The sequence below is a fragment of the Montipora foliosa genome, chromosome 10 (genome assembly GCF_036669935.1).
Source record: "Montipora foliosa isolate CH-2021 chromosome 10, ASM3666993v2, whole genome shotgun sequence".
NCBI classification, from domain to species: domain Eukaryota; kingdom Metazoa; phylum Cnidaria; class Anthozoa; order Scleractinia; family Acroporidae; genus Montipora; species Montipora foliosa.
Genome location: NC_090878.1, coordinates 34,322,588 through 34,347,629, shown reverse-complemented (window position 1 = coordinate 34,347,629; position 25,042 = coordinate 34,322,588). Strand labels below are relative to the sequence as shown.

General features: G+C 39.8%; 1 protein-coding gene across 1 annotated transcript in view; it reads left to right on the top strand.

The window, feature by feature from the left end:
* The window catches only part of LOC137972951 (RB1-inducible coiled-coil protein 1-like), a 61,903-nt gene that overhangs the window by 19,445 nt on the left and 17,416 nt on the right, over positions 1-25,042 (top strand). The window contains exons 12-15 of the mRNA XM_068819638.1: positions 19,889-19,975; positions 21,452-21,551; positions 23,220-23,301; positions 24,789-25,042. The exon at positions 24,789-25,042 is cut by the window's right edge and continues 1,420 nt beyond it. Of these exons, the coding sequence (XP_068675739.1) occupies positions 19,889-19,975; positions 21,452-21,551; positions 23,220-23,301; positions 24,789-25,042 (523 nt within the window). The remainder of the gene's footprint in view (positions 1-19,888; positions 19,976-21,451; positions 21,552-23,219; positions 23,302-24,788) is intronic.

Below are 25,042 nucleotides of genomic sequence, written 5' to 3'. Positions count from 1 at the left end.
TTTCAAAACCACTTATTTCGTTTGGCAAACCATCACTACACCATTTGTGTTTTCTCTGTGCTGTTTCCATTTCTTGTATTTTTGGCGGTGATGGCCAACCATAGTCGATCCAGCTGATGTGCCTGGGGTCGGAAGTCTTAGGAAATGAACTTTCCCAACCATAGACGTAGCAAAAAGAAAGGAAGGTGAACCAGCGATTGCAAGAGATCGAGAGCAAAGTAAGGTGCAGTGTGAATTTGTGTGAATTGATATTGGAGTCCCAAGATCGATGCACTGGTTGTCCCAAAAAATCTCAATTCAGTCTGCATTAGAACTGCGTTCTGTCAAATGCAATTATTTGGAGAACAGAAAAACAACAGGAGACCTTGATCAATACTGTGCACATTCCCACTGGCAAAAATGATTGATACATAAAATATCCATTTAACACAACTGCAGGTATTGCAAGCAAAAGTACCTGAACTATACAAAATTATCTCTTTTTTCCTAGTTAAGTCAGGAGTGAACATTACACATAGCAAGGAACTAACCCATGTCACTACAGTGCCTGACACAAACTCACAGTCCAAAGTTCCACTCCACTTTAGTACTTTTTCCCTAGCTCTTCAAGCTGTGTAGCAAAAGTCTTAAAGTGCATGTGACTCGAAATTTCACCACCATTTTTTATTCCATATCATTAAAATTCAGGCTTTGCTTCATAGGATTGCCTTATTAGAATCTTCCTACAAGTGTCCAAAGTGAATCTTTCAGTTTGCAGCATGTAACTGATTAATGATGTCCACAGCATGAAGATAATCAAGATAATGTACTTTGTCCCAGTTCAGAGTTGTCTTCTCGATAGCTTTACTCTGTTATTGTACGTGGAATGGAAACTGTGTCGAAGCGGGGTTTCGTAAAGAACGTATTCTCCTTCACAGCCCTCTTTCGGGATGTCACTCAATGAGCTTTGCGTGACATCCTGACCATTGACTACATGACTGACTAAAAGGAAGGGTCCTTTAGGGAATTCCCTTGAAAATGACGTACTATCCAGATTCTTGTCAAACGTAGCACAATTGATATTCATAGACAGGACACTAAAAAAGGCAATAAAAAGATGGTGTCACCATGCTTGTTTTCGTGTGCATGCCCTTTATTCTAAGTACAACAAAAAAGAGCCAGGTGACACAAACACCAACTGGGTTGGTGCTTGTGTCACCTTGCTTTTTGTACATGTGTACTTAAACATTATGTGACACACTGGTCTCTTTTGTTGATCCACCTTCCCACACGCTTGCAGTGGGAGAACGGCTGTGCTGTTCCCAACCCAGCTTAACACATCTGTTGTGCGGAGCTGCCACTTAAAGAGGTGTTTAAGACACCCGCCTAATACGTTAGCTACGCCATGCTGATGAGGCCCAGCAGGGCCGAAACAGCTGTCCATGGCTGCTAATTGACTGGGTGAAATGGTTGTGTGCATGCGTGATGTGCTGGCCACACCAGGTTGGTGTTTGTATCACCTTGCTTTTTTTTGTTGCACTTAGAATAAAGGGCATGCAGCATGAAAACAAGCATGGCGATACCATCTTTTTATTGCCTTTTTCTAGTGTCCTGTGTATGAATATCAGTTGTGCCAAGTTTGACAAAAATCTTGATAGTATGTTATTTTCAAAGGAATTACCTTAAGGACCCTTTTTTTTAGTCAGTCATGTAGTCAATGGTCAGGATGTCATGCAAAGCTCGTTGTGTGACATCCCAAAAGACAGCTGCCAAGGAGAGTATGTTCTTTATGAAACCCCACTTCAACATGGTTTCCATTTCACGTACAAAAACAGAGTAAAGCTATGGAGAAGACAACTCTGAACTGGGACAAAGGACCTTATCTTGTTTATCTTCATGCTGTGGACATCATTAATCAGTTACATGTACATTTAGCCCAACTCTTGAAAAACAGAAACAATACTTCATCCAAAAAGAAGGAAGAAAACAATTTCACACAGAGAACAAAAAGCCTGTCAGGTTCCAACCACGTTTTATCGGGCTCACAACTGATATTTATGTCAGACCCCTCGTTGACTAGAACATTTCAGTCTTGACTTGTCTATTTGACCTTGCACTGAATCACTTGCCCAGCTATTAAACCATTTGACACTTGGGTAAACCATCTGCCGGTGAGTTAAGTCGTCTGTCGATTAGTTGACCAGTTTCTTCTTTAACTGAACCGTTTCAGTCTTATCTGGTCCATTTGACATTGCGGTGAATCACTTGTCCGGCCATTAAACCATTTGCCGGTGAGTTAAGTCATGTGTCGACTAGTTGAACCGTTCCTTCTTTAAATAAACCATTTCAGTCTTGTCTTGTCCATTTGACTTTGCACTGAATCGATTGCCCATCTGTTAAACCATTTGACACTTGATTAAACCATTTGGCGGTGATTTAAGTCATTTGTCATTTAGCTGAATCGTGTCTTCTTTGAGTAAGGCATTCTGCTACGAGGCAGACCCTTGGTTGTCAGATCTGATCATTTCACATTTGTCAACGGAACAATTCTCAGTTGATCAAATAAACCAATTTGAATTAGTCTGTTGTGTTTTAACATCAGCGCCTGAACCATTTCAATTTTGAGTAAACCGCATCACAAAAGAGCACTTAACTGTTTGTATTTTGAGATTTTCATTTCAAAACCACTTATTTCGTTTGGCAAACCATCACTACACCATTTGTGTTTTCTCTGTGCTGTTTCCATTTCTTGTATTTTTGGCGGTGATGGCCAACCATAGTCGATCCAGCTGATGTACTTTTTCCCTAGCTCTTCAAGCTGTGTAGCAAAAGTCTTAAAGTGCATGTGACTCGAAATTTCACCACCATTTTTTATTCCATATCATTAAAATTCAGGCTTTGCTTCATAGGATTGCCTTATTAGAATCTTCCTACAAGTGTCCAAAGTGAATCTTTCAGTTTGCAGCATGTAACTGATTAATGATGTCCACAGCATGAAGATAATCAAGATAATGTACTTTGTCCCAGTTCAGAGTTGTCTTCTCGATAGCTTTACTCTGTTATTGTACGTGGAATGGAAACTGTGTCGAAGCGGGGTTTCGTAAAGAACGTATTCTCCTTCACAGCCCTCTTTCGGGATGTCACTCAATGAGCTTTGCGTGACATCCTGACCATTGACTACATGACTGACTAAAAGGAAGGGTCCTTTAGGGAATTCCCTTGAAAATGACGTACTATCCAGATTCTTGTCAAACGTAGCACAATTGATATTCATAGACAGGACACTAAAAAAGGCAATAAAAAGATGGTGTCACCATGCTTGTTTTCGTGTGCATGCCCTTTATTCTAAGTACAACAAAAAAGAGCCAGGTGACACAAACACCAACTGGGTTGGTGCTTGTGTCACCTCGCTTTTTGTACATGTGTACTTAAACATTATGTGACACACTGGTCTCTTTTGTTGATCCACCTTCCCACACGCTTGCAGTGGGAGAACGACTGTGCGGTACCCAACTCAGCTTAACACATCTGTTGTGCGGAGCTGCCACTTAAAGAGGTGTTTAAGACACCCGCCTAATACGTTAGCTACGCCATGCTGATGAGGCCCAGCAGGGCCGAAACAGCTGTCCATGGCTGCTAATTGACTGGGTGAAATGGTTGTGTGCATGCGTGATGTGCTGGCCACACCAGGTTGGTGTTTGTATCACCTTGCTTTTTTTTGTTGCACTTAGAATAAAGGGCATGCAGCATGAAAACAAGCATGGCGATACCATCTTTTTATTGCCTTTTTCTAGTGTCCTGTGTATGAATATCAGTTGTGCCAAGTTTGACAAAAATCTGGATAGTATGTTATTTTCAAAGGAATTACCTTAAGGACCCTTTTTTTTAGTCAGTCATGTAGTCAATGGTCAGGATGTCATGCAAAGCTCGTTGTGTGACATCCCAAAAGACAGCTGCCAAGGAGAGTATGTTCTTTATGAAACCCCACTTCAACATGGTTTCCATTTCACGTACAAAAACAGAGTAAAGCTATGGAGAAGACAACTCTGAACTGGGACAAAGGACCTTATCTTGTTTATCTTCATGCTGTGGACATCATTAATCAGTTACATGTACATTTAGCCCAACTCTTGAAAAACAGAAACAATACTTCATCCAAAAAGAAGGAAGAAAACAATTTCACACAGAGAACAAAAAGCCTCTCAGGTTCCAACCACGTTTTATCGGGCTCACAACTGATATTTATGTCAGACCCCTCGTTGACTAGAACATTTCAGTCTTGACTTGTCTATTTGACCTTGCACTGAATCACTTGCCCAGCTATTAAACCATTTGACACTTGGGTAAACCATCTGCCGGTGAGTTAAGTCGTCTGTCGATTAGTTGACCAGTTTCTTCTTTAACTGAACCGTTTCAGTCTTATCTGGTCCATTTGACATTGCGGTGAATCACTTGTCCGGCCATTAAACCATTTGCCGGTGAGTTAAGTCATGTGTCGACTAGTTGAACCGTTCCTTCTTTAAATAAACCATTTCAGTCTTGTCTTGTCCATTTGACTTTGCACTGAATCGATTGCCCATCTGTTAAACCATTTGACACTTGATTAAACCATTTGGCGGTGATTTAAGTCATTTGTCATTTAGCTGAATCGTGTCTTCTTTGAGTAAGGCATTCTGCTACGAGGCAGACCCTTGGTTGTCAGATCTGATCATTTCACATTTGTCAACGGAACAATTCTCAGTTGATCAAATAAACCAATTTGAATTAGTCTGTTGTGTTTTAACATCAGCGCCTGAACCATTTCAATTTTGAGTAAACCGCATCACAAAAGAGCACTTAACTGTTTGTATTTTGAGATTTTCATTTCAAAACCACTTATTTCGTTTGGCAAACCATCACTACACCATTTGTGTTTTCTCTGTGCTGTTTCCATTTCTTGTATTTTTGGCGGTGATGGCCAACCATAGTCGATCCAGCTGATGTACTTTTTCCCTAGCTCTTCAAGCTGTGTAGCAAAAGTCTTAAAGTGCATGTGACTCGAAATTTCACCACCATTTTTTATTCCATATCATTAAAATTCAGGCTTTGCTTCATAGGATTGCCTTATTAGAATCTTCCTACAAGTGTCCAAAGTGAATCTTTCAGTTTGCAGCATGTAACTGATTAATGATGTCCACAACATGAAGATAATCAAGATAATGTACTTTGTCCCAGTTCAGAGTTGTCTTCTCGATAGCTTTACTCTGTTATTGTACGTGGAATGGAAACTGTGTCGAAGCGGGGTTTCGTAAAGAACGTATTCTCCTTCACAGCCCTCTTTCGGGATGTCACTCAATGAGCTTTGCGTGACATCCTGACCATTGACTACATGACTGACTAAAAGGAAGGGTCCTTTAGGGAATTCCCTTGAAAATGACGTACTATCCAGATTCTTGTCAAACGTAGCACAATTGATATTCATAGACAGGACACTAAAAAAGGCAATAAAAAGATGGTGTCACCATGCTTGTTTTCGTGTGCATGCCCTTTATTCTAAGTACAACAAAAAAGAGCCAGGTGACACAAACACCAACTGGGTTGGTGCTTGTGTCACCTTGCTTTTTGTACATGTGTACTTAAACATTATGTGACACACTGGTCTCTTTTGTTGATCCACCTTCCCACACGCTTGCAGTGGGAGAACGGCTGTGCGGTACCCAACTCAGCTTAACACATCTGTTGTGCGGAGCTGCCACTTAAAGAGGTGTTTAAGACACCCGCCTAATACGTTAGCTACGCCATGCTGATGAGGCCCAGCAGGGCCGAAACAGCTGTCCATGGCTGCTAATTGACTGGGTGAAATGGTTGTGTGCATGCGTGATGTGCTGGCCACACCAGGTTGGTGTTTGTATCACCTTGCTTTTTTTTGTTGCACTTAGAATAAAGGGCATGCAGCATGAAAACAAGCATGGCGATACCATCTTTTTATTGCCTTTTTCTAGTGTCCTGTGTATGAATATCAGTTGTGCCAAGTTTGACAAAAATCTGGATAGTATGTTATTTTCAAAGGAATTACCTTAAGGACCCTTTTTTTTAGTCAGTCATGTAGTCAATGGTCAGGATGTCATGCAAAGCTCGTTGTGTGACATCCCAAAAGACAGCTGCCAAGGAGAGTATGTTCTTTATGAAACCCCACTTCAACATGGTTTCCATTTCACGTACAAAAACAGAGTAAAGCTATGGAGAAGACAACTCTGAACTGGGACAAAGGACCTTATCTTGTTTATCTTCATGCTGTGGACATCATTAATCAGTTACATGTACATTTAGCCCAACTCTTGAAAAACAGAAACAATACTTCATCCAAAAAGAAGGAAGAAAACAATTTCACACAGAGAACAAAAAGCCTGTCAGGTTCCAACCACGTTTTATCGGGCTCACAACTGATATTTATGTCAGACCCCTTGTTGACTAGAACATTTCAGTCTTGACTTGTCTATTTGACCTTGCACTGAATCACTTGCCCAGCTATTAAACCATTTGACACTTGGGTAAACCATCTGCCGGTGAGTTAAGTCGTCTGTCGATTAGTTGACCAGTTTCTTCTTTAACTGAACCGTTTCAGTCTTATCTGGTCCATTTGACATTGCGGTGAATCACTTGTCCGGCCATTAAACCATTTGCCGGTGAGTTAAGTCATGTGTCGACTAGTTGAACCGTTCCTTCTTTAAATAAACCATTTCAGTCTTGTCTTGTCCATTTGACTTTGCACTGAATCGATTGCCCATCTGTTAAACCATTTGACACTTGATTAAACCATTTGGCGGTGATTTAAGTCATTTGTCATTTAGCTGAATCGTGTCTTCTTTGAGTAAGGCATTCTGCTACGAGGCAGACCCTTGGTTGTCAGATCTGATCATTTCACATTTGTCAACGGAACAATTCTCAGTTGATCAAATAAACCAATTTGAATTAGTCTGTTGTGTTTTAACATCAGCGCCTGAACCATTTCAATTTTGAGTAAACCGCATCACAAAAGAGCACTTAACTGTTTGTATTTTGAGATTTTCATTTCAAAACCACTTATTTCGTTTGGCAAACCATCACTACACCATTTGTGTTTTCTCTGTGCTGTTTCCATTTCTTGTATTTTTGGCGGTGATGGCCAACCATAGTCGATCCAGCTGATGTGCCTGGGGTCGGAAGTCTTAGGAAATGAACTTTCCCAACCATAGACGTAGCAAAAAGAAAGGAAGGTGAACCAGCGATTGCAAGAGATCGAGAGCAAAGTAAGGTGCAGTGTGAATTTGTGTGAATTGATATTGGAGTCCCAAGATCGATGCACTGGTTGTCCCAAAAAATCTCAATTGAGTCTGCATTAGAACTGCGTTCTGTCAAATGCAATTATTTGGAGAACAGAAAAACAACAGGAGACCTTGATCAATACTGTGCACATTCCCACTGGCAAAAATGATTGATACATAAAATATCCATTTAACACAACTGCAGGTATTGCAAGCAAAAGTACCTGAACTATACAAAATTATCTCTTTTTTCCTAGTTAAGTCAGAAGTGAACATTACACATAGCAAGGAACTAACCCATGTCACTACAGTGCCTGACACAAACTCACAGTCCAAAGTTCCACTCCACTTTAGTACTTTTTCCCTAGCTCTTCAAGCTGTGTAGCAAAAGTCTTAAAGTGCATGTGACTCGAAATTTCACCACCATTTTTTATTCCATATCATTAAAATTCAGGCTTTGCTTCATAGGATTGCCTTATTAGAATCTTCCTACAAGTGTCCAAAGTGAATCTTTCAGTTTGCAGCATGTAACTGATTAATGATGTCCACAGCATGAAGATAATCAAGATAATGTACTTTGTCCCAGTTCAGAGTTGTCTTCTCGATAGCTTTACTCTGTTATTGTACGTGGAATGGAAACTGTGTCGAAGCGGGGTTTCGTAAAGAACGTATTCTCCTTCACAGCCCTCTTTCGGGATGTCACTCAATGAGCTTTGCGTGACATCCTGACCATTGACTACATGACTGACTAAAAGGAAGGGTCCTTTAGGGAATTCCCTTGAAAATGACGTACTATCCAGATTCTTGTCAAACGTAGCACAATTGATATTCATAGACAGGACACTAAAAAAGGCAATAAAAAGATGGTGTCACCATGCTTGTTTTCGTGTGCATGCCCTTTATTCTAAGTACAACAAAAAAGAGCCAGGTGACACAAACACCAACTGGGTTGGTGCTTGTGTCACCTTGCTTTTTGTACATGTGTACTTAAACATTATGTGACACACTGGTCTCTTTTGTTGATCCACCTTCCCACACGCTTGCAGTGGGAGAACGGCTGTGCGGTACCCAACTCAGCTTAACACATCTGTTGTGCGGAGCTGCCACTTAAAGAGGTGTTTAAGACACCCGCCTAATACGTTAGCTACGCCATGCTGATGAGGCCCAGCAGGGCCGAAACAGCTGTCCATGGCTGCTAATTGACTGGGTGAAATAGTTGTGTGCATGCGTGATGTGCTGGCCACACCAGGTTGGTGTTTGTATCACCTTGCTTTTTTTTGTTGCACTTAGAATAAAGGGCATGCAGCATGAAAACAAGCGTGGCGATACCATCTTTTTATTGCCTTTTTCTAGTGTTCTGTGTATGAATATCAGTTGTGCCAAGTTTGACAAAAATCTGGATAGTATGTCATTTTCAAGGGAATTACCTTAAGGACCCTTCTTTTTAGTCAGTCATGTAGTCAATGGTCAGGATGTCATGCAAAGCTCGTTGTGTGACATCCCGAAAGACAGCTGCCAAGGAGAGTATGTTCTTTATGAAACCCCACTTCAACACGGTTTCCATTTCACGTACAAAAACAGAGTAAAGCTATGGAGAAGACAACTCTGAACTGGGACAAAGGACCTTATCTTGTTTATCTTCATGCTGTGGACATCATTAATCAGTTACATGTACATTTAGCCCAACTCTTGAAAAACAGAAACAATACTTCATCCAAAAAGAAGGAAGAAAACAATTTCACACAGGGAACAAAAAGCCTGTCACGTTCGAACCACGTTTTATCAGGCTCAAAACAGATATTTATGTCAGACCCCTCGTTGACTAGAACATTTCAGTCTTGACTTGTCTATTTGACCTTGCACTGAATCACTTGCCCAGCTATTAAACCATTTGACACTTGGGTAAAGCATCTGCCGGTGAGTTAAGTCGTCTGTCGATTAGTTGACCAGTTTCTTCTTTAACTGAACCGTTTCACTCTTATCTGGTCCATTTGACATTGCGGTGAATCACTTGTCCGGCCATCAAACCATTTGCCGGTGAGTTAAGTCATGTGTCGACTAGTTGAACCGTTCCTTCTTTAAATAAACCATTTCAGTCTTGTCTTGTCCATTTGACTTTGCACTGAATCGATTGCCCATCTGTTAAACCATTTGGCGGTGATTTAAGTCATTTGTCATTTAGCTGAATCGTGCCTTCTTTGAGTAAAGCATTCTGCTACGAGGCAGACCCTTGGTTGTCAGATCTGATCATTTCACATTTGTCAACGGAACAATTCTCAGTTGATCAAATAAACCAATTTGAATTAGTCTGTTGTGTTTTAACATCAGCGCCTGAACCATTTCAATTTTGAGTAAAGCGCATCACAAAAGAGCACTTAACTGTTTGTGTTTTGAGATTTTCATGTCAAAACCACTTATTTCGTTTGGCAAACCATCACTACACCATTTGTGTTTTCTCTGTGCTGTTTCAATTTCTTGTATTTTTGGCGGTGATGGCCAACCATAGTCGATCCAGCTGATGTGCCTGGGGTCGGAAGTCTTAGGAAATGAACTTTCCCAACCATAGACGTAGCAAAAAGAAAGGAAGGTCAACCAGTGATTGCAAGAGATCGAGAGCAAAGGAAGGTGCAGTGTGAATTTGTGTGAATTGATATTGGAGTCCCAAGATCGATGCACTGGTTGTCCCAAAAAATCTCAATTCAGTCTGCATTAGAACTGCGTTCTGTCAAATGCAATTATTTGGAGAACAGAAAAACAACAGGAGACCTTGATCAATACTGTGCACATTCCCACTGGCAAAAATGATTGATACATAAAATATCCATTTAACACAACTGCAGGTATTGCAAGCAAAAGTACCTGAACTATACAAAATTATCTCTTTTTTCCTAGTTAAGTCAGAAGTGAACATTACACATAGCAAGGAACTAACCCATGTCACTACAGTGCCTGACACAAACTCACAGTCCAAAGTTCCACTCCACTTTAGTACTTTTTCCCTAGCTCTTCAAGCTGTGTAGCAAAAGTCTTAAAGTGCATGTGACTCGAAATTTCACCACCATTTTTTATTCCATATCATTAAAATTCAGGCTTTGCTTCATAGGATTGCCTTATTAGAATCTTCCTACAAGTGTCCAAAGTGAATCTTTCAGTTTGCAGCATGTAACTGATTAATGATGTCCACAGCATGAAGATAATCAAGATAATGTACTTTGTCCCAGTTCAGAGTTGTCTTCTCGATAGCTTTACTCTGTTATTGTACGTGGAATGGAAACTGTGTCGAAGCGGGGTTTCGTAAAGAACGTATTCTCCTTCACAGCCCTCTTTCGGGATGTCACTCAATGAGCTTTGCGTGACATCCTGACCATTGACTACATGACTGACTAAAAGGAAGGGTCCTTTAGGGAATTCCCTTGAAAATGACGTACTATCCAGATTCTTGTCAAACGTAGCACAATTGATATTCATAGACAGGACACTAAAAAAGGCAATAAAAAGATGGTGTCACCATGCTTGTTTTCGTGTGCATGCCCTTTATTCTAAGTACAACAAAAAAGAGCCAGGTGACACAAACACCAACTGGGTTGGTGCTTGTGTCACCTTGCTTTTTGTACATGTGTACTTAAACATTATGTGACACACTGGTCTCTTTTGTTGATCCACCTTCCCACACGCTTGCAGTGGGAGAACGGCTGTGCGGTACCCAACTCAGCTTAACACATCTGTTGTGCGGAGCTGCCACTTAAAGAGGTGTTTAAGACACCCGCCTAATACGTTAGCTACGCCATGCTGATGAGGCCCAGCAGGGCCGAAACAGCTGTCCATGGCTGCTAATTGACTGGGTGAAATAGTTGTGTGCATGCGTGATGTGCTGGCCACACCAGGTTGGTGTTTGTATCACCTTGCTTTTTTTTGTTGCACTTAGAATAAAGGGCATGCAGCATGAAAACAAGCGTGGCGATACCATCTTTTTATTGCCTTTTTCTAGTGTTCTGTGTATGAATATCAGTTGTGCCAAGTTTGACAAAAATCTGGATAGTATGTCATTTTCAAGGGAATTACCTTAAGGACCCTTCTTTTTAGTCAGTCATGTAGTCAATGGTCAGGATGTCATGCAAAGCTCGTTGTGTGACATCCCGAAAGACAGCTGCCAAGGAGAGTATGTTCTTTATGAAACCCCACTTCAACACGGTTTCCATTTCACGTACAAAAACAGAGTAAAGCTATGGAGAAGACAACTCTGAACTGGGACAAAGGACCTTATCTTGTTTATCTTCATGCTGTGGACATCATTAATCAGTTACATGTACATTTAGCCCAACTCTTGAAAAACAGAAACAATACTTCATCCAAAAAGAAGGAAGAAAACAATTTCACACAGGGAACAAAAAGCCTGTCACGTTCGAACCACGTTTTATCAGGCTCAAAACAGATATTTATGTCAGACCCCTCGTTGACTAGAACATTTCAGTCTTGACTTGTCTATTTGACCTTGCACTGAATCACTTGCCCAGCTATTAAACCATTTGACACTTGGGTAAAGCATCTGCCGGTGAGTTAAGTCGTCTGTCGATTAGTTGACCAGTTTCTTCTTTAACTGAACCGTTTCACTCTTATCTGGTCCATTTGACATTGCGGTGAATCACTTGTCCGGCCATCAAACCATTTGCCGGTGAGTTAAGTCATGTGTCGACTAGTTGAACCGTTCCTTCTTTAAATAAACCATTTCAGTCTTGTCTTGTCCATTTGACTTTGCACTGAATCGATTGCCCATCTGTTAAACCATTTGGCGGTGATTTAAGTCATTTGTCATTTAGCTGAATCGTGCCTTCTTTGAGTAAAGCATTCTGCTACGAGGCAGACCCTTGGTTGTCAGATCTGATCATTTCACATTTGTCAACGGAACAATTCTCAGTTGATCAAATAAACCAATTTGAATTAGTCTGTTGTGTTTTAACATCAGCGCCTGAACCATTTCAATTTTGAGTAAAGCGCATCACAAAAGAGCACTTAACTGTTTGTGTTTTGAGATTTTCATGTCAAAACCACTTATTTCGTTTGGCAAACCATCACTACACCATTTGTGTTTTCTCTGTGCTGTTTCAATTTCTTGTATTTTTGGCGGTGATGGCCAACCATAGTCGATCCAGCTGATGTGCCTGGGGTCGGAAGTCTTAGGAAATGAACTTTCCCAACCATAGACGTAGCAAAAAGAAAGGAAGGTCAACCAGTGATTGCAAGAGATCGAGAGCAAAGGAAGGTGCAGTGTGAATTTGTGTGAATTGATATTGGAGTCCCAAGATCGATGCACTGGTTGTCCCAAAAAATCTCAATTCAGTCTGCATTAGAACTGCGTTCTGTCAAATGCAATTATTTGGAGAACAGAAAAACAACAGGAGACCTTGATCAATACTGTGCACATTCCCACTGGCAAAAATGATTGATACATAAAATATCCATTTAACACAACTGCAGGTATTGCAAGCAAAAGTACCTGAACTATACAAAATTATCTCTTTTTTCCTAGTTAAGTCAGGAGTGAACATTACACATAGCAAGGAACTAACCCATGTCACTACAGTGCCTGACACAAACTCACAGTCCAAAGTTCCACTCCACTTTAGTACTTTTTCCCTAGCTCTTCAAGCTGTGTAGCAAAAGTCTTAAAGTGCATGTGACTCGAAATTTCACCACCATTTTTTATTCCATATCATTAAAATTCAGGCTTTGCTTCATAGGATTGCCTTATTAGAATCTTCCTACAAGTGTCCAAAGTGAATCTTTCAGTTTGCAGCATGTAACTGATTAATGATGTCCACAGCATGAAGATAATCAAGATAATGTACTTTGTCCCAGTTCAGAGTTGTCTTCTCGATAGCTTTACTCTGTTATTGTACGTGGAATGGAAACTGTGTCGAAGCGGGGTTTCGTAAAGAACGTATTCTCCTTCACAGCCCTCTTTCGGGATGTCACTCAATGAGCTTTGCGTGACATCCTGACCATTGACTACATGACTGACTAAAAGGAAGGGTCCTTTAGGGAATTCCCTTGAAAATGACGTACTATCCAGATTCTTGTCAAACGTAGCACAATTGATATTTATAGACAGGACACTAAAAAAGGCAATAAAAAGATGGTGTCACCATGCTTGTTTTCGTGTGCATGCCCTTTATTCTAAGTACAACAAAAAAGAGCCAGGTGACACAAACACCAACTGGGTTGGTGCTTGTGTCACCTTGCTTTTTGTACATGTGTACTTAAACATTATGTGACACACTGGTCTCTTTTGTTGATCCACCTTCCCACACGCTTGCAGTGGGAGAACGGCTGTGCGGTACCCAACTCAGCTTAACACATCTGTTGTGCGGAGCTGCCACTTAAAGAGGTGTTTAAGACACCCGCCTAATACGTTAGCTACGCCATGCTGATGAGGCCCAGCAGGGCCGAAACAGCTGTCCATGGCTGCTAATTGACTGGGTGAAATGGTTGTGTGCATGCGTGATGTGCTGGCCACACCAGGTTGGTGTTTGTATCACCTTGCTTTTTTTTGTTGCACTTAGAATAAAGGGCATGCAGCATGAAAACAAGCATGGCGATACCATCTTTTTATTGCCTTTTTCTAGTGTTCTGTGTATGAATATCAGTTGTGCCAAGTTTGACAAAAATCTGGATAGTATGTCATTTTCAAGGGAATTACCTTAAGGACCCTTCTTTTTAGTCAGTCATGTAGTCAATGGTCAGGATGTCATGCAAAGCTCGTTGTGTGACATCCCGAAAGACAGCTGCCGAGGAGAGTATGTTCTTTATGAAACCCCACTTCAACACGGTTTCCATTTCACGTACAAAAACAGAGTAAAGCTATGGAGAAGACAACTCTGAAAACTGGGACAAAGGACCTTATCTTGTTTATCTTCATGCTGTGGACATCATTAATCAGTTACATGTACATTTAGCCCAACTCTTGAAAAACAGAAACAATACTTCATCCAAAAAGAAGGAAGAAAACAATTTCACACAGGGAACAAAAAGCCTGTCACGTTCGAACCACGTTTTATCAGGCTCAAAACAGAAATTTATGTCAGACCCCTCATTGACTAGAACATTTCAGTCTTGACTTGTCTATTTGACCTTGCACTGAATCACTTGCCCAGCTATTAAACCATTTGACACTTGAGTAAACCATCTGCCGGTGAGTTAAGTCGTCTGTCGATTAGTTGACCAGTTTCTTCTTTAACTGAACCGTTTCAGTCTTATCTGGTCCATTTGACATTGCAGTGAATCACTTGTCCGGCCATCAAACCATTTGCCGGTGAGTTAAGTCATTCGTCGACTAGTTGAACCGTTCCTTCTTTAAATAAACCATTTCAGTCTTGTCTTGTCCATTTGACTTTGCACCTAATCGATTGCCCATCTGTTAAACCATTTGACACTTGATTAAACCATTTGGCGGTGATTTAAGTCATTTGTCATTTAGCTGAATCGTGCCTTCTTTGAGTAAAGCATTCTGCTACGAGGCAGACCCTTGGTTGTCAGATCTGATCATTTCACATTTGGCAACGGAACAATTCTCAGTTGATCAAATAAACCAATTTGAATTAGTCTGTTCTGTTTTAACATCAGCGCCTGAACCATTTCAATTTTGAGTAAACCGCATCACAAAAGAGCACTTAACTGTTTGTATTTTAAGATTTTCATTTCAAAACCACTTATTTCGTTTGGCAAACCATCACTACACCATTTGTGTTTTCTCTGTGCTGTTTCAATTTCTTGTTATTTTGGCGGTGATGGCCAACCATAGTCGATCCAGCTGATGTGCCTGGGGTCGGAAGTCTTAGGAAATGAACTTTCCCAACCATAGACGTAGCAAAAAGAAAGGAAGGTCAACCAGCGATTGCAAGAGATCGAGAGCAAAGTAAGGTGCAATGTGAATTTGTGTGAATTGATACTGGAGTCCCAAGATCGATGCACTGGTTGTCCCAAAAAATCTCAATTCAGTCTGCATTAGAACTGCGTTCTGTCAAATGCAATTATTTGGAGAACAGAAAAACAACAGGAGACCTTGATCAATACTGTGCACATTCCCACTGGCAAAAATGATCGATACATAAAAATATCCATTTAACACAACTGCAGGTATTTCAATCAAAAGTACCTGAACTATACAAAATTATCTCTTTTTTCCTAGTTAAGTCAGGAGTGAACATTACACATAGCAAGGAACTAACTCATGTCACTACAGTGACTGACACAAACTCACAGTCCAAAGTTCCACTCCACTTTAGTACTTTTTCCCTAGCTCTTCAAGCTGTGTAGCAAAAGTCTTAAAGTGCATGTGACTCGAAATTTCACCACCATTTTTTATTCCATATCATTAAAATTCAGGCTTTGCTTCATAGGATTGCCTTATTAGAATCTTCCTACAAGTGTCCAAAGTGAATCTTTCAGTTTGCAGCATGTAACTGATTAATGAATTGATGTCCACAGCATGAAGATAATCAAGATAATGTACTTTTTCCCAGTTCAGAGTTGTCTTCTCGATAGCTTTACTCTGTTATTGTACGTGGAATGGAAACTGTGTCGAAGCGGGGTTTCGTAAAGAACGTATTCTCCTTCGCAGCCCTCTTTCGGGATGTCACTCAATGAGCTTTGCGTGACATCCTGACCATTGACTACATGACTGACTAAAAGGAAGGGTCCTTTAGGGAATTCCCTTGAAAATGACGTACTATCCAGATTCTTGTCAAACGTAGCACAATTGAGATTCATAGACAGGACATTTAAAAAGGCAATAAAAAGATGGTGTCACCATGCTTGTTTTCGTGTGCATGCCCTTTATTCTAAGTACAACAAAAAAGAGCCAGGTGACACAAACACCAACTGGGTTGGTGCTTGTGTCACCTTGCTTTTTGTACATGTGTACTTAAACATTATGTGACACACTGGTCTCTTTTGTTGATCCACCTTCCCACACGCTTGCAGTGGGAGAACGGCTGTGCTGTTCCCAACCCAGCTTAACACCTCTGTTGTGCGGAGCTGCCACTTAAAGAGGTGTTTAAGACACCCGCCTAATACGTTAGCTACGCCATGCTGATGAGGCCCAGCAGGGCCGAAACAGCTGTCCATGGCTGCTAATTGACTGGGTGAAATGGTTGTGTGCATGCGTGATGTGCTGGCCACACCAGGTTGGTGTTTGTATCACCTTGCTTTTTTTTGTTGCACTTAGAATAAAGGGCATGCAGCATGAAAACAAGCATGGCGATACCATCTTTTTATTGCCTTTTTCTAGTGTTCTGTGTATGAATATCAGTTGTGCCAAGTTTGACAAAAATCTGGATAGTATGTCATTTTCAAGGGAATTACCTTAAGGACCCTTCTTTTTAGTCAGTCATGTAGTCAATGGCCAGGATGTCATGCAAAGCTCGTTGTGTGACATCCCGAAAGACAGCTGCCGAGGAGAGTATGTTCTTTATGAAACCCCACTTCAACACGGTTTCCATTTCACGTACAAAAACAGAGTAAAGCTATGGAGAAGACAACTCTGAAAACTGGGACAAAGGACCTTATCTTGTTTATCTTCATGCTGTGGACATCATTAATCAGTTACATGTACATTTAGCCCAAGTCTTGAAAAACAGAAACAATACTTCATCCAAAAAGAAGGAAGAAAACAATTTCACACAGGGAACAAAAAGCCTGTCACGTTCGAACCACGTTTTATCAGGCTCAAAACAGATATTTATGTCAGACCCCTCGTTGACTAGAACATTTCAGTCTTGACTTGTCTATTTGACCTTGCACTGAATCACTTGCCCAGCCATTAAACCATTTGACACTTGAGTAAACCATCTGCCGGTGAGTTAAGTCGTCTGTCGATTAGTTGACCAGTTTCTTCTTTAACTGAACCGTTTCAGTCTTATCTGGTCCATTTGACATTGCAGTGAATCACTTGTCCGGCCATCAAACCATTTGCCGGTGAGTTAAGTCATTCGTCGACTAGTTGAACCGTTCCTTCTTTAAATAAACCATTTCAGTCTTGTCTTGTCCATTTGACTTTGCACCTAATCGATTGCCCATCTGTTAAACCATTTGACACTTGATTAAACCATTTGGCGGTGATTTAAGTCATTTGTCATTTAGCTGAATCGTGCCTTCTTTGGGTAAACCATTCTGCCACGAGGTAGACCCTTGGTTGTCAGATCTGATCATTTCACATTTGTCAACGGAACAATTCTCAGTTGATCAAATAAACCAATTTGAATTAGTCTATTCCGTTTTAACATCAGCGCCTGAACCATTTCAATTTTGACTAAACCGCTTCACAAAAGAGCATTTAACTTTTTGTGTTTCGAGAGTTCGATTTCAAAACCACTTATTTTGTTTGGCAAACCATTACTAAACCATTTGTGTTTTCTCTGTGCTGTTTGAATTTCTTGTATTTTTTGCGTTGATGTCCAACCATAGTCGATCCAGCTGATGTGCCTGGGGTCGGAAGTCTTAGGAAATGAACTTTCCCAACCATAGAGGTAGCAAAAGGAAAGGAAGGTCAACCAGCGATTGCAAGAGATCGAGAGCGAAGGAAGGTGCAGTGTGAATGTGTGCGAATTGATATGCTCGCAATCGTGAGTCGATGCTCTCGATAGTTCACTTCATTCTGTGCCATATCGTTTCAAGTCATAATAATCTGACTTTTCCATAAAACAGCACCCCTATACATTTTTCCTTGATTATCTGGAAACTCTGTGTTAGGTCCTGCAATAAACAGATTATTTTGTTTTAGGATTTTTGTTTTAGGTTTTAGGATTTTCATCTTCCATTATTACCCATAATAGTGTAACAGCAATCTTATTGTTGGTATAAATTCACACTTCTTCCATAACTTTTTCCATTTTTACGCTTAAGTAAAAAAATGTCTGCAAGTCCACACGTCCTCCCTGTAATATCGTAATGATAAATTCGGAAATATGTTTTCTTGCAAGTCTTCACAATCCTGTAATAATGAAACAAGGTAACAAATGAATTAAGGGGGTAGTTTCTAAAGAAACTGTGGTGCTGCGTCGGTGGGGAAGTAGTATACAAAAATTTGGTTTTATCAACGGAGTTGATAATGTAAATTGGCCACCGTACAGAAATTCTAAAAGCTGACATTTTGAGTGTTAGCCCTTCGTCAGAGCGACGAAGGGCTAACGCTCGAAACTTCAGCTTTTAGAATTTCTGTACGGTGGCCAATTTACATTATCAACTCCGTTGATAAAACCAAATTTTTATAACAAGGTAACAGATGAGTAAAAAATGTCTGTGAGTCTACGCATCCCTCCATAGGTAACCCAGGCTCACTGTGTGTGCCACATTGGTAAATATAGAGAACATATGAGGCGAAGTTTAGGTGTGGAAATTTGCTAGAAAATGGAAATGAAAATCGATCAAACTTACCATGTGGTGAGCTGTTGTTGTCTTTAACACGTACACAAAGTTTCGGGGAAAATGGTCCCCATTCACCTTCCTTCATAGTATAGTGACAAGGTATGAGACTGAAGCCAGCGTCGGGACTCCGATCGACCAAAACAAGCACGATTTTTTTCGCAAAAATCGAATCCAGTCGCTAAATAAACATGCCAGGCTAGTGAAACATGAATTTCTTTAAACCATGAATCCACTGAAGCATCTCCAGGTAGCAACGCGAAGCCACCAGGCTCCGTAGAACTTGTAAGTTAACCTGCTAAAATGGCAGCCAGAAACCGTTGTCCTCGCAAAGTGTCCAATTCAAAATGGCACTGAACTCGGGACGCCTGGTGATGAGTGTAATAAGTTTGATCAATTTTTATTTCCATTTTTTAGCAAATTTCCAGACCTAAACTTCGCCTCATATGTTCTCTATATTTACCAATGTGGCACACAGTGAGCCTGGGTTACCTGTGATCCCTCCCATAATAACGTGATGACGGAATTTGGAATTATGTTTTTACACAAGTCTACACACTCCCACCGAATAACGTAACAAGGTAATAAAAGAGTAAAAAATATCGGCGACTCCACACATCTCTCCCGTTATAACGTAATGATGGAATTCGGACATATGATGCAATTCTACACAATCCCGTTATAACGTAACAAGGTAATAAACATGTAAAAAAGATCTGCGAGTCCACACTTCTCTCCCATAATAACGAAATGACAGAATTCGGAAATATTATGTTTTCATGCAAGTCTACACACTCAGGACTGCCGAATAACATAACATTGGTAATAAAAGAGTAAAAAATGTCTGCAAGTCCACACATCTCTCCCATAATAACGTAATTACGGAATTAGCATTAGGAACCAAGTCAAATTTCGGAGGATTTTTATGGAGTCAAACAGGACTAGATCTCCGAGACAATTTGCTCCACAATGCTAGTTTTTGGCAACTAGCCCTTTCAGATGTCTTCACTTTAGAACTCTATGGACCGTATATTATATTTGAGTACATCATTATTTGCCTGACATGTACAAGTGAGAAAAGGTCATTCATTTCTCAGCAAGCTCAATGAGTTACAATCCTGAAAGGAACAAATAAATTATTAATTGTTTTTTAATGAATAGCACCGTGTTATTCTCTCTTGTACTTTACCTTGATGTGTGTTTCACAGGTGGATTATGTATGTGGAAAAGAAAATATGTGAATGTGATGGAACAATCATCATGTATCATGAAAATATCAGAAGAATAAAAAGAAGGTAATTAGATGGTATGCAAACAGTAACATTTGCCTGTTTGAAGAGATTTATTTTTTGATGTTGACTCAGGGATACTGGAAAAAAACTCTGAGTGTTCCTTTGCAGGAGTTGAACCTACAACCTTTCGATTACTAGACTTATCACATACGGGGCGAAATTACTGAATGCTGATTGGCTGAGACGGCGGGCATTTCTCCTTAATCACAAGAGCACTTTTGGTAATCAAGAGGGCATGATTACTTGATCTTGATTGGTTAACAGTTGCTAATTATCCAGAGCAAGCAAACTTACAAGAGAATCTTCTTCGAGATTAAACTACTTTTTTATCCACATATAAAATTCATTTTAAGCACTATTTCTGTTGACAGCAACGATTTGTTGAATTGAATTTTAAGCGAATTAATGGTAGCCTGTCAATTGTCATTTGTCGTGGCACTGTACAGGCTTCCTTCAATAATTTTGCCCTTTATGTGATAAACATGTAATCGCAATGTGCCCTTGTGCAATTTAAAAGGATTAATTAATTTCACTTGAATTTTCAGAGTTTTCCAAATTGCCCTCATCGCTTCGCGATTCAGGCAATTTTGTGAAAACTTTGAAATTAATCCTTTATTGCTCTCAAGCCCATACAGTTACATATACTAAATGCAGATGCTCTAACACTTACCCGGTAGCTATAGAGCACTCGGATTTTTTCCTAGTATCCCTGAGTCAATGTACATTGAAAATGAATGTCTCTATTTTATTCACAGGGACTAACATATTCCTTCTTGACTTATTCACTATTCACTTAAAGTGCCACTGTGACCAGAAAATTAATTATTAATTTTTCTTTGGATTTCAAAACTATGTTAACTTAACACTAAACGACCAAACTTTTAAGCCAGTTGATTTAAAAACGACACTTACTTATTTTAACTGAAATGTTCCTATTTAATGGTCTGCCATTAGTAAATTTAAGATCTTGAGAGAGCTGGATCAAGGGGAAAATGATGTCAAAGGCTCACCAGTGTAAGAAATGCAACGTGTGTCTACACCACAGAATTAATATGCAGCAAACGACCTTTGGATAAAAGTCAAAGATCAAATTTTTGCTGGTCAGGTGTTGGGCAAACACACTTTCAAAATCTGAAGAAGAAACGGATATGATTTTTTTTAAAATCATAGGAACACTGTAAAGTTTTCAGCAAAAGATCCACGTTTTTGCATTGTGCTCCTTAGAAACAGGAACAATTCAACCTCCTCCAGGAAATAAAAAGTTGTGTACTGATTTCAGTTACATACCTGATATGTAATTGTGTGATGCCATGTCTGGGAATTGAACCTGCATGGGCTGCATTGGTGGAAGGCGAGTGCTCGCACCACTGTGCAGTCTCTTCCTTAAACAGGCTGCTGGTCAAAGGTACTTGGAATATGAGACTTGAGATTGGTGTCTTTTGAGTAAAAAGGTAATAATTAATTATGTGGTTTGTTTAGGTTGGAAATCATTGAACAAGTGAATGATGCACCTCGCATGTATATATTAGCAGTGGCTGAGGTGGTCAGAAGAAGACTGTTTTCATCCCAATTTCAGAAGGTTGGTATTTCATACATGCATCTCAAGTGACCTTCAATGAGCCAGTTGGTTAATACGAGAGAGTATAGTATCCCTTTTGCCCACAAGAGGGTTTCCCGTTGACAAGTCATATCGTATAGTGTTAACCCATTGATCCATGGGAGTGTGCCTAATGCCAGACACGTCAACTGGGAGTGTCCTAGGGCGTTTGAGGTGTCAGTGGGTTAAGAATCAATTAAAAGTAAAACCTTACATATATAGAGGATATTACATGGCTGCGCGGGGATACGAATTTTATCTTCAAGTGCTGCAAGTATCTCTCATGAGTGAGCGAAGCAAACGAGAGAGAGATACTTTTAGCACGAGAAGATAAAATTCGTATCCCCAAGTGGCCATGTAATGTTCTGTTTATTATATAGATATCGATGAAATGTCTAGATTTAAAACAACTTGTTTTATTTATTTTCCAAATGATGAAAAAGTGGTCACCAACCGCTAAAACATGCATGTTGTGTAACATGAAACAAGATATGAAAGTTATGAAAAACAAATCATGATAATGTCAAATTTTGCAATAAAAATGTTAATGTAGTCGAGAATAATTATATTAAAGCACAAAGGTATCTTACAATGAAGACGAAGCTCGCGTTTTATTGGCTAATCGTGTTGGTTACCATGACAACACCTATATCCTCACATGTGAAAGATAAAAATGATATGTTCGCTGCGCGCGGTGAAGATATGATTTTTTAGTAAAAGGAGAAATCCTGGTATTTCATCAATATCTATATACTGGTAATAAATGGGGATTAGTTCCTCCCTACTATAACCCTTTCAATTAAGGTTATTTTAATGCATTATTTAATAAAGTTGTTATAAAGAAAATAAACAATAAGACAGTGTCACCCTTAGCAGGCAAAGGGATAAAGGGTACACAGTTTTTAATGAGTAGACGTAGTTGTCGTTAACCCTTTTTGCCTTAAGGGGTTCTCCATTGACAAATAACAAATAACTGTGTGGCATTAGACAGAGTAAAATCCTAAGAAGTTGCCCTCCTACTGCCCTAGCCAGGACCCATTGCCTCCTAACAAGTAGCCCCCTTTATAGGAGGCAATGGGTTTAAGAACATTATTCAGCAGGGCGAGTATAACGGTATTGCGCATTTTCATAATTTATCAGCCAATCGGGAAGGACGTTATAATTCATGCGGGAAATTTACACTGCTATGTGGAGAAATTTATTGATATATTAAACAATAACTAATGAGGTACTAAGGGCTGAGCGAAATTTTCACACGTGTAAAATTTCCCCGCACGAATTGTAACGTGTCTTCTGATTGGCTTATAAACAGTGACATTCGCTATGGCTAGAATAATGCGCAATTCTGTGGTACTCTCCCTTTGTGAAAAGAAAGCAAAATCACTCTTCAGGAGTGTAGGTAAATTTTTAAAAAACTAGTACCGGGTAATTTGATTGAAGGAAGAAGCCAGTTGAAAGCATTTTGCAACAAAGTAAGGAACTCCATTGATGAATTCAGTTTTTGCAATTGAATGGGTCGCCATGATATCAGATTCTTATTTGTAAGATTGATGTTATTTACTTGTTTACAGTTTCATGAGAAGTCTTGAAATTGAAATTAATAGTTTTATGATACAATAATTATGTAATTATTGTTTTTTTTTATCTTAGTGGACAAGTAAGTTATGTGAGACATCAAACCAAGCAAGATCAGAGGAAACTGTACGAAGAGAGGAGTTTGAGCTACAGTTTGGTAATATGTCATTGCAGTAAATTTCCTAACCCAGTGATTAAGAAAATTAATATTGTTTCTTGGGTTCTGAATGGCCCATGGAATATTGTTTATGGGTTCAAATAGGAGGCCTGCAGGAAGTGAAATTTTCCTGTGTGGAACATTCAGAACTCATATGATAACATTTCGTTATAGGCAACTCTGTGTAGGGAATAATTATTATTCATAATTAGTAGATATAATAATAATAATAATGATCTTCTTACCATCCTATATCCTGTGCATTTTCATGGAGGAATAAATTATTTTAATATTTAATTCTTTACTTCGGTTCAGTAAAATTAATAATGAGATCATCCTGTGGTAGACTTGGTGTACATGTCCAACCAGTGGCACACTGGCAAAATAACAACTTCTTGTCTAACCCATTGACTCCTAAAGCAGCCCCCCCCCCTCCCCCATTGACAAGTAAAATTCTCTCACGTTAGTCACAGTGGAATCTATTAACTTAAGTCTTACTCCAAGGAGACAATGGGCTAAACAACCAGGAACGAAATCGTACGTCATGTGTTTCAGCTTCTGGCAAAGTCTTCTTTAGTTTTGGCTGACTCTGTCAAGGTGGTTTCGTACAACAAGTAATATTGTCTTTTTAGACATCACTGTCAGGCCAACAACTTTGATGGAGGGAATAGGACAGAGCACAACATTGGGAATTCCATGCCCTACTTTTTGCAAAGAGTGTGTGTGACCTTTAACATCCCACAGGCTGACGGGTGGTGAGATGGGGCCTATAGTTAAGACATGTAGTTGTCATCCCAGAAGACTTTCAAGAAAATCTGATCATTTGAAATATAAAATCACAAACTTTAAAGGGGCAGTGTCATGGATTGTAGTAAAAATCTGGAAAGCAAAGGAGACGTGTTTATCGATGGCAAACAAACATTAATGGCCGAAGGCTATTTCAGCTCACAGAAACCATTCTTAGGTGTTCTTAGTTACACATAGCCAAGATTAAAATGAATGCCAGTTTGAAAACGTCGGGCCGACATTTTCAAATACTGCCTTTACATTCAGTAGGTAAGTTCCATAATAACTGAGTGTGGCTCATTTTTCTCTTAAACCTTGATAGATGTTTATTTCACTGCGGTGATCCAGAAGCAATTTAAGAATGAAAAAGTCACTGAAAATCGATTTAGTAAATTTATGGTCAAAATAAAAGGGATAATTCCCATGATACTACCCCTGTAAGGTGGTTCTTTCTCGTTGGTTATTTTAAGACCTTGATTGGTGGTTCTGCTGTTGTTAGAGGGACTTCCCTCATGGTACAATAGAACAATGACCAACCAACTGTGCCACCAGCTCTGCCCAGTTGACGATTTTAATGTGACCCAACCCGTGTCTGCACGGCTGCCTGATGAAGACTTGCAATATTAAAAGCACTTGAAATGTTGTTTTCCACATCCTGTTGTCAGCAACAACTAATGTTTTTGTCCCTATTCTCTCGTTAGGTCAACACTTTTTGCAAAATCTTTTCAGAGGTTTCGGTGACAGACCATCCAAATTTGCAGAGGGGCCACCAAGAGTCTTTGACGAACAGCTACCCATTATAACAGACAGAGATCTTCAACAGCTACAGGATCAGATCCCAGAATTGGCAACATTTCTTGAGAACAGCTCAATCAATATCAGCATGAGAGATGAGACAGGAAAAAAGAGTTTCTTGCAATTAGGAGAATTTGAAAATCTTGGCACTTCACAGTTT